This window comes from Melospiza melodia, chromosome 11, assembly GCF_035770615.1.
Source record: "Melospiza melodia melodia isolate bMelMel2 chromosome 11, bMelMel2.pri, whole genome shotgun sequence".
Classification (NCBI taxonomy): Eukaryota; Metazoa; Chordata; class Aves; order Passeriformes; family Passerellidae; genus Melospiza; species Melospiza melodia.
In genome coordinates this window covers 12,982,342-12,991,689 of record NC_086204.1, presented here as the reverse complement: position 1 = coordinate 12,991,689, position 9,348 = coordinate 12,982,342, and the positions used below count along the sequence as shown (strand labels likewise).

Below are 9,348 nucleotides of genomic sequence, written 5' to 3'. Positions count from 1 at the left end.
GTAGTTCCAGAATTGCATGATTTAGCAAATAGTTTTGCATCTGTTGTTTGCTATCAACTGCTTTCACAATTTGGAAAACATCAATCAGAACGCCTCCTCCTTCAGCATTCTCTCTCCAGACTGGAAAGTCCCAGGCATTTTTATTTGCCCTGTTTTCCAGTCCTCCTTCTCTGTCTCTTTCCTAGCTATCCTTCCTGCAATACAGACACCAGAACCTCACTGATTAGGCAAATGTGTGTGCACCAAAGTTTTGCACAGAGCAAAAAATCATGCTTTCTGGTTTATTCACAAGACAGCACTGAGACAGGCCTGACATTATTCTGAATAAATATGCCTGGCACCACCTCCAAGAAATTTATGTCATGGGCCTGTCAAAGCTCTCCTCCTCCTCTGTCTTCAATCTTTTCTTCACCCTCCTACTGCATGCTCACATTCCTCCAAGCCAAGTCCACACTGCTCTCCCATTTTTCTGGTACACCCCCACTTTCCAAGCCTCCCTTTCCAATGTAGATAGACATCCTGCATGAACTGATTTTCTGTGCACAAAACACTGCTGAACACACTATGAAAAAACATGGGAGATGTGCACCACTGCCACATGCCAGACCCAGCACCCACATTTGCATTGCTGTTGGCAGCAGTTGTCACCATGTGTATAATGTAGACATATTCTTTTCACATATCTCTGCTTGAGCTTCTTGTGTGCAAGTTTGGAGGTGCCAGGCCCCCAAACCTTCCCTGCCTAGCACAGTGGATCAGGCCACAGTGCATCAGGATGCATTTCAACCTCTCAGCCACAGCACCTGCACCTCCCACAGCTTTGCCTTTGGTGCTGAACATCAGCACCCAGATCAGTCAAAGCACCACTGCTAGTCAGGAGAAGGGAGGAAAGGAGGAATGCTATCAAATTCCACCTCTCCTTCCCTCCATCTTTGCCTCTGCACTGGAAGTTCACCATTTTCACAGCCATTTTGCCTGCTCTGGAAAGTGTGTGGTGAAAGAGGCGCCAACCCGAGGGAAGCATGCAGACAGTTCTCTGTTAAAAGGGAAATTGTCAAGCATGTGGTTTAGATTTTCACAGTGAGGAGCTTGGGAAAGGCATTTCTTCAGGCAACAACTCACCCACCATTGCTGAGGTGCACAGATTTTGCCTGTGCCCCTGCCTATGCCTCGAGGCTTCCGGCCTTGTTTGTGTCTTTCCCATGACATCCACAACTGCTGCTGCCAGGGACAATTTCCTTCCACAGTAATGTGTGTTCTGGCATAATCTTAAACAAGCATCACTAGGGGGATTTAGACAAAGAAATCTGCTGGTAGTTTTATTTTGCAGTGGAAATCTGTAAAGCATATTTACAGTGCCCTTATATTTTACAAGAAAGGTCTGATATGGCTCATCACAAAATAACGGAATTCTGACATTGATCTGAGAATGATTGAAGCCAGCAAGAATACCTTAGCATTGCTAGAACTTACAGGATTATAACCCCAGATTTTGAATAATATTTAAAATAAAATGTTTTGCAAATGACCCTCAAAGGCTAAAATTAGTTTAAATTTGTTAGAAATGCATAGCCCAGCGATTGTGTAATGTCATTGAAGGTATAGTTTATGGCAATATCAGTGAAAAGAGAATATTTTCCAAACATTACCACAACCAGACAAATTATATTAAAAAACATTCATGCTGCAGAGTAATACAAAATAAAAATCACCTGATCAGCTCAAGCAATATTGATTTATGTCTTTGAATTAACAAAATTTCTCTGTACAGTTGCAATAAGAAAAGTTTTACAAACTGATATTTAGTTGAACATATTTATAACACAAATTATACACTATGTACAAACCTAGTTCTTCACAGAACTCTTTGTTCAGAATGCTTCAACACAGAAATGATTTACCAATTTCTAGGTCAGGATTCTAGCTCTTCCTTTAATTTAAATACCAAAACACTTATGAGAACATGAAAATAAGCCCATTTGCTATCACATGGCGCTGTTCTCAAGTCACTCGTTTGTTACTGAAGGGTAGAACCAGTCACAGCAATAAATAAAAGTGCTTATTATCAACTAAACACTTATATTCACATGATCAAACTTTCAACCTGAGTGCTTTTACAAGACTGTAGGATCCATTGATCTTTGCTTGTCTTGACACGTAGATCAAAATGGCAGCTGCAGGAACTGCTACTGCTGCTACAGATGAGAATGCAATAATGAATGGGATCATCTGATCTGGTTCTTCCAATCTTGCTGAAAATGGAGACAAAAGGAGAAAAAAAAGTGTAAATATTGTTTGAAACAGATGCATGTGTATCACTGTAAAAGCAGTCTTATTAATTACTTTCATTTGGAACATATTTCTGTTTTCATGCACAAAGCATACTTTTTGAGTTTTCCTTAATTATTTTTTTCTTTCTTCATATTACATACTTTAATTCCTAGCCACTATCTTGGTCTTGAATTTGCTATGCAAGTTCAAACCTATCTCTGATATCATCTATAATGAAGAATACCATGAAATTCACAAAGAACACAAGAGGAATACCACATATTTTACCCAGGAAACATTTGGGTACATTTCAACCTCCTGAAATTCATTCTTTAAGGGGAAGACCATGTTTTAAAAGCTCAATATTTAGATTTTCTGTGAAACACAGTCTTCTCTGGATTAGTCTCATTGTCCAAGCATGTGGACAGAAATGCAGACAGGAATCACCTTTTTGTGGCCCTATCCTTAAAGCTACCACACCCACTCAACTAAGCAAGACAATGACAGCCACACTGAAAGGAGGTTAAAATACAGCTTGTTCTGACTAGGCTGTTTGGTGTGATTTTGGGTGAGGGTTTTTTTTCAGGTTAACCACAGAACTGCCATGCAAGGATCAGCTATGAACTAGTTGTGCCCACCTTGATACAAATTTCACCAAAACATACAAAAATATAGGTTGAAGGCAATAGACCCAGCTACCTACAACAGCTATCTCAATTTCTGTAATGTTGTTCCAACCTTACTGAAAATATGGAGGAGTATATGCTTGTATAATTTTTGATGACACTGCAGAGTATAAAGTTTCCACTCACTGATGGCAGAATAATTTCTCCTGATGGGCTTTTTTTCAGGACTGTCTCTGAGGCTATATGTGCTACATGTAACAGTGATATTTTCTACTTTTTTAACATTTTCTGATGGATATACTAACACATTAATATTTTGGAGAGGAACTGAAAAGAAATTCAAGGTAGGATTTAGCAACAAACAGAAGCAGAACTGATGAGGCATCAGCAACTTTTACATGCAAAATACGAATCCAGTTAATGGAGCCACTGTAGTAGTTGAGTCCATAGCTTTAGACACTGCTCTGACACCAGCTATCCTTCCCCACTGAAGCCAACAGCAGCTGGCAAAAAGAACATTATATCAACAGACAGAGTATGTTGCATAACTTTTACATTATATGGAGCCTCTTGTTCTCTTATTTCAAATTCAATGTTTATTTGTTTGAGTTCATGAAAGGGCACAGACCAACAAACCCAGAGGCTAATGCCCTCTTTCAACAGAAGAGAAATAGAAAAGGCAAAGGAAGGAGTCCTAGAACTGTATTTGTATTTTTTTTTTTTTCACAAGGCTCTGCAATTTTATATCCTGTTTTCAAAAGATGAAGTGGAAATACAGAAAAATTTGAAGCCGCAATTATTTTATGCATCTGCTATTTTGGCAGAAGTTTTCATTAGCATTAAGACCCCATCACTTATGACAAGAACCTGTGCAACTCATGTCAGATTTTTTAAAGACAATTCATTCTTAATGAAACTGAAGATGTCACTCTGTGTAAAACAAATCCTAGTATGAACTCTGCACAGCAGTTATATTAACTAACCTTTGACACAAGTACTATGTGCTGAGACTGCTCCCCCAGTTCATTAACTGTATGCATGTGTATTTTCCTGCATCCCTTAGCTGAGCCTTGTCTGTGGTATATTTGCTATCTACTGTTTCAAGGGTTGTGAACCCATCACCAACTTTCTTTTACAGACTAGTCCTAAGAGATGTAGCATCTGCAGATGTGCAAGGAATAGTAACACTTTGTCCTTGTTTCGCTTTGCTTGAAGGAGAAATCAAAAGTGTATTTTTTTGTGCAGCTATAAAAATAGTAAAGAACAGGGAAGAGAGCTGAATTGGTGGCAGAAGTGATCCCTAAGCAAGACACTGTTGCTATGCAATAGGCAGAAGCAGCAGAGCTAAAGCAGAGAAGTCTGATTATTATTGAAAATGAAACTTCGCTATCATTCCAACTAAGTTGAGGAATCAGCATTTCTTGTAGCTTAAATGCAGCTTAGGGAAGAAGCAAAGAGCTGGAATACAGTGCTTCCATAGAGCAGCTTCAGCATGTAGTCTCCTTGAGTCTTTGTTATGCAAAAATCCACTGATAGGCCTGCTTGGAAGGATATTTCCTTGCAGGCACTGCATATCCTCTTTACTTCATGCTTACACTTGGCAGTTGGGAGGACTGATGGATGCCCCACTGACTTAAGAACTTTTCATAATCTATCTCTATTAAGGCAGACTTCACACTTCATTGTTTAAAGCTTCCTAAATCACTTAGTGATATTAGGACCATCTTTTAACTCCACTGACATCAAAGACACAATTACTTCATTCTTCAAGAAGATCTGAACCTAAAATACATAAACCAAAAAAACTTGTTTTCCATCTTGTTCTACAAACCTTGAACATATAATTCCACAGCTTTTTCTTCCTTGCCAAATTGATTATAAGCTTCACATTCATAAAGCCCCAGATCTTGACTTTTCAAGTTGTGTATAGTTATAGTTGCATTTTTAGAAATTTCCTCAGACTCCCCGGTGGCCTTCTTTTTCTTCCAGGAGATCACAGGAGCTGGATTACCAGAACTAGTACATTTCATTGTCACAGTTTCCCCTTCTTTAAGAGCAGCAGGGAAAACAGTGATCATTGTATTCTTTGGTCCATCTGAAAGGAAGAGGCCTACAGTTAATCATCACTGGATTATTTAGAGATGGATCCAACATGTCCTATTGGACACTAGACTGTCACCCTCCCAAAGCTAATTTCTTTTTCATTCCCAAAACAAAAGGACATGGTATCAGAGTTTCTGTACAAACCCTCCATAGCCCAGACATTCTAACCAAATACCTCTAACCATGTAGATCAGTTTCTCACTCATTCAGATCTCTACTAAACACTGTCATCACATTAATGATTTCATGACTTTGTTTTGTTCATCAGCACTGCTCCTTTCTCAGGGAAAAGCAGAGGAATGTGATGATTCTTTGCTCTCTCTTCATTTAATTTGATGACTATATTTATCACTGAAGAACTAACTATTTTTAAATGACTGGGAAAACTTTACACATACTTACATTTCACATTAAGTGTGATTTCACTTTTACTGTTCCCATACTTATTTTCTGCTACACATTCATAGTCTCCTCCATTTTGGAACATCACAGATGGAAGAAAAATACTTCTGGCACTAGAAGTCCCTATGTCTGCATTGTCAGATTTTCTCCTTAGAATTATCTTGGGAGGAGGGTTGCTTTCAGCAGAACATTGTATGGAGACATTTTGTCCTTCCTGAACTGTTGTAGAAGGTTCAATGGAGAGTTCTGTGATGACTGGAGCACCTGCATGACAAAAGAAAAAGCTGTTAGAGTAATGCAAATGTTCTAAAGATGGAGAAGATTTTAAGAAAGCATTAATTGCTTGCTCAAGAATATGTTTATTTTGGTTTTGACCCCAGACTCAATCTAAGACTTTTAGCTCTGTCAAAACAGTAGCAGTCAATCAATCAATCAATCAATCAATCACAAAATATCACAACAATATTATTAAGTCCAAAACAGTTTTACCATTACATGCCTATTAAATTTAATGCTAATGACTAAAACTACTAGTTCAAAGAAGGAGACTGTGATGTCCCTGTGAAACTGGTATGCACATTAAATTTCACAGAAATAAGTGTGTGTGTCCCCATCACTTTCTCAGACTCTTTTGTGACTTATAGTGTTGCATTGTGGGAAATGTACTGAACTGTGCATGCACAACAGCAGTACTGAGAGAATTAGCTGAAAATTAAATATAGAAAGAAAAACTACAGCACATGAGAACCAGCCTTAAATTGAAGCTGAGTCCTGAATATGTAAAAAGGAAAGCCCCGTATTTCCCTAATTTTCAGTGTTTCAGCATCCTGCAAGCTAACAGAGATCACCCAGTTAGGTACTGGATAATACAAGTGAAACTCAAACAGACTTGTACCTTGTATAACAAGGTTCACAGTTGCTTCCTCTGTTTTATTAGTTACCAGATTAATTACTTCACAGATGTACCGTCCTGAATCATTGAAACGGACACGGGGAATAAAAAGAACATTGTTTTTTATCAGATGCTGAATGTTTTCTTCAGCCAAATATTTACTCCAAACTATTTGTGCTGGTGGGTTACTCTGAGTCACACAAGTGAGGTTCAGAGAGTCTCCTTCCATTGGTGAGTTGCTTGGAGATGCAGTAATGACAGTATTTTGTGGACCAACTGTAATAAAGCAAAAGGAAGACAAGATCAGTGGTAAATGAAGAATGATATGCACATCTCTAACACTAGCTTTTCTAGAGGTACATGTCACAGAATACCAAGAAAAAAAAAAAAGTATCCCAGTAGCACAGTGGGATCATTTTTCCAGAATTAGTAAGATGTTTTACTTGCAGCTTTGAAAGCTGAACTAGCCAAAGCCCTTGTACAAAAATACTTACAATTTACATTAAGTTTCTGAGAAGATGTTCTTTCTTTGGGTTCAAAATCCATATCAGCAATTGGTAACCTGGCCACACAGGTAATCTCTTTCCCAGCATCTTCAGCCATGGGATGAAATGTATATGTCACAGTTTTGGTCTCTGTATTTGTGCTGTCATCGTACAAAAAATATTCCTCATGAAGAACCTGTCCATCTTTCTTTAGGAGAACTTCCAGGTGATGAGAAGGATATACATCCGGAATTTTACAGATGACAGGGGCTGGTTCTCCAGCAACTAAGGATGGGCTGATGTCAATGATAGGATCACTGGGGAAAGCTAAAAGAACAAAATCAATTTTTTTAGACTAGCAGAGGAGAACAGTAGGGTCAACATAAGAGCAAGATCCAGACACCAAATATCTTGATTTTATAGGTGCTCAGAACATGACATTCTATCAACATTATTACGAGACATAACTTGATCTGAAGACCTACAGGTCCTTTATCAGCAGTACATATACTAACAGGAAGTTTATTTGTACAACTGTTGAAACATGATCACAAAAGATTAGTAAGATTCAGCATGGCACCTAGGCAGTGATACAGCTGCTTAACTATAGGCATTGAGAGCAATCCATGCACTAGTGCGATCCTGTTTTCTGTGCTGGTAGGTTTGGACATCTGAATTATTCTCCTGCAAACTACAAAGGCATTGATTTTTATTTTCCCAGCTCTAGGAATGCATTCAAGCAGTGCACATTTTGGCTTTTAAGAATTACCAGAAACAAGACTAAATAACATTAGTACATACAATCTTCAATGCAGAAAGCAGAAAAGGGCTAAGAAAGTGTCCTGAACAGACATATAAAGGAATCTCAGAAGGAAGTATATGTTGAGCTATAACACTCATTATCCTAGAATTAAAAGTTAACTGGTAACCACAATATCTAAAACAATTATTGAGTTTTCTATCAACATGTACTATTTAAAGAGAATTTTACATTTTTACTTACAGTAAAGTTCAACTTTGACACTCTTCTCCTTTTTCCCTCTCTCACCACATATGACAGTACAAAGATAAGAATGAGAATTCACAACACCAACTGGATTCATAGTCAATGTAGAATATGTCCTGTGGTTTCTGACTTTTCCTCCAAGGGGGCTGTCCATCAGGGTTCTCCAGGAAAAACTTGGTGATGCACAGCCAGTAGTATTGCATGTGAGTATGAGTGTGCCTCCAATCTGTGCCACAATTCTCTCAGCAGGTATAATTTCCATTTCAAAAGCTTTAACTACAAAAGGGAAAACATACATCAATTCAGCAGATTTCTCAGCTTTTATTTCCCTATTTCTTCTCATGTTCTACTGTTACATGAGGTCTTTATGCTTCATTTCTTTACTTTATGGTTGTGTGGAAGTTAAACTAATAAAGCTCATACAGTGGTTTACATATTCAAAACATCCCATAAACATTGCTATTTTTGTCAAAGACAATACAGACTCAGATGACTGACAGTTCTCATGTATAAAATGGCATCAACCAAATTTAAATAAATGCATTGGCACAACTTATCTTTTTTGTCAGGTGGATCTGATTCTAAAACTTTATAACAATTGAGGAGAGAGGTAGCAGGTAGAGAGCAAAGACAACAGCAGAAACACTTTCAACAGGACATTTAGTACCAAAGTTGCTTGCTACTGTCAGGAATGACAATAAAAAGTCAAGCATCCAGTGATGTACTGCAGTTGTCTCCTAGACTATCTTTTAGCAAACTCAATAGGAAAACGACTGAGTCATTGCAGAGCACAGAAAAGCTCAAAGTAAATGTCAAAAAAGCTTCCTGACATTTTGACAGGACTACTTAATTGACAGTTGTATTCACTGAAATGAAAAGGTAACTGGAGAAAAGAGAAATAAAGATCAAACAGCAAATTTTAGGTCACTTTAGACTTAACAAAGTTTAAAAAAATGAAACCACCACCAACCCTCACCTTCCCCAACTTACCAGTCCTTAACACGCACAAAATTAATAGCACAGCCTGGCTTGCTCTTCCCATCTCCTTAAACATTTGTAATTGCTGTTGCTGGATAAAGAAAGTAAATTCAAAAGTTTGCTTTCTGTTTTCTGTGAAGAAGCACAGTGAGATCTTGCTGCTGCGCAACGGTTTGTTACAAGAGTTCCAGCTGGCTCTTTATAAAGGCTCTCCCTCCTTGGGGCAGAGTTGGGAAATCCCTGGACGGGAAAATCCAGAGCAGGGAGGAAGAGAACCAATCGGGTGGTGTCCATTGGCTCAGCGCCCTCTGCTGCTTTTGTGGCAGCCCAGGAAAATAAATAGTAAAGCTTGTAAATACAGTGCCTCCTACATTTGGAAAAATCTGTTTCAGATCTGATCTTGCAAACGACAGAGAAAGTGAAAGAATGTGCGTAAGTCAAAGTAATTGAATGCAACTATATCTCAGATAAAAAGCTATTCAAATTTGTTTTTAATGAAAATATTTTTGTGGGTTTGAGTTTTCAGAACAGTTCTAACAATGCTCAGCTCTGTAAACAACATTACATGACTCAGTATTTCCCTTG

At 38.2% G+C, this 9,348-nt stretch overlaps 1 protein-coding gene across 1 annotated transcript; it reads right to left on the bottom strand.

Annotated features, from left to right (window-relative positions):
• Positions 1 to 1,292: 1,292 nt before the first annotated feature.
• On the bottom strand, positions 1,293 to 9,030 carry VCAM1 (vascular cell adhesion molecule 1). The gene is made up of 7 exons (XM_063165607.1): positions 8,776 to 9,030; positions 7,783 to 8,061; positions 6,789 to 7,106; positions 6,298 to 6,570; positions 5,403 to 5,666; positions 4,729 to 4,992; positions 1,293 to 2,252 (listed from the first exon to the last, which is right to left on the bottom strand). Exons 1-7 carry the CDS (start codon positions 8,837 to 8,839, stop codon positions 2,092 to 2,094), a joined length of 1,623 nt encoding a protein of 540 aa, XP_063021677.1. The 5' UTR covers positions 8,840 to 9,030; the 3' UTR covers positions 1,293 to 2,091.
• Between the last annotated feature and the right edge of the window lie 318 nt (positions 9,031 to 9,348).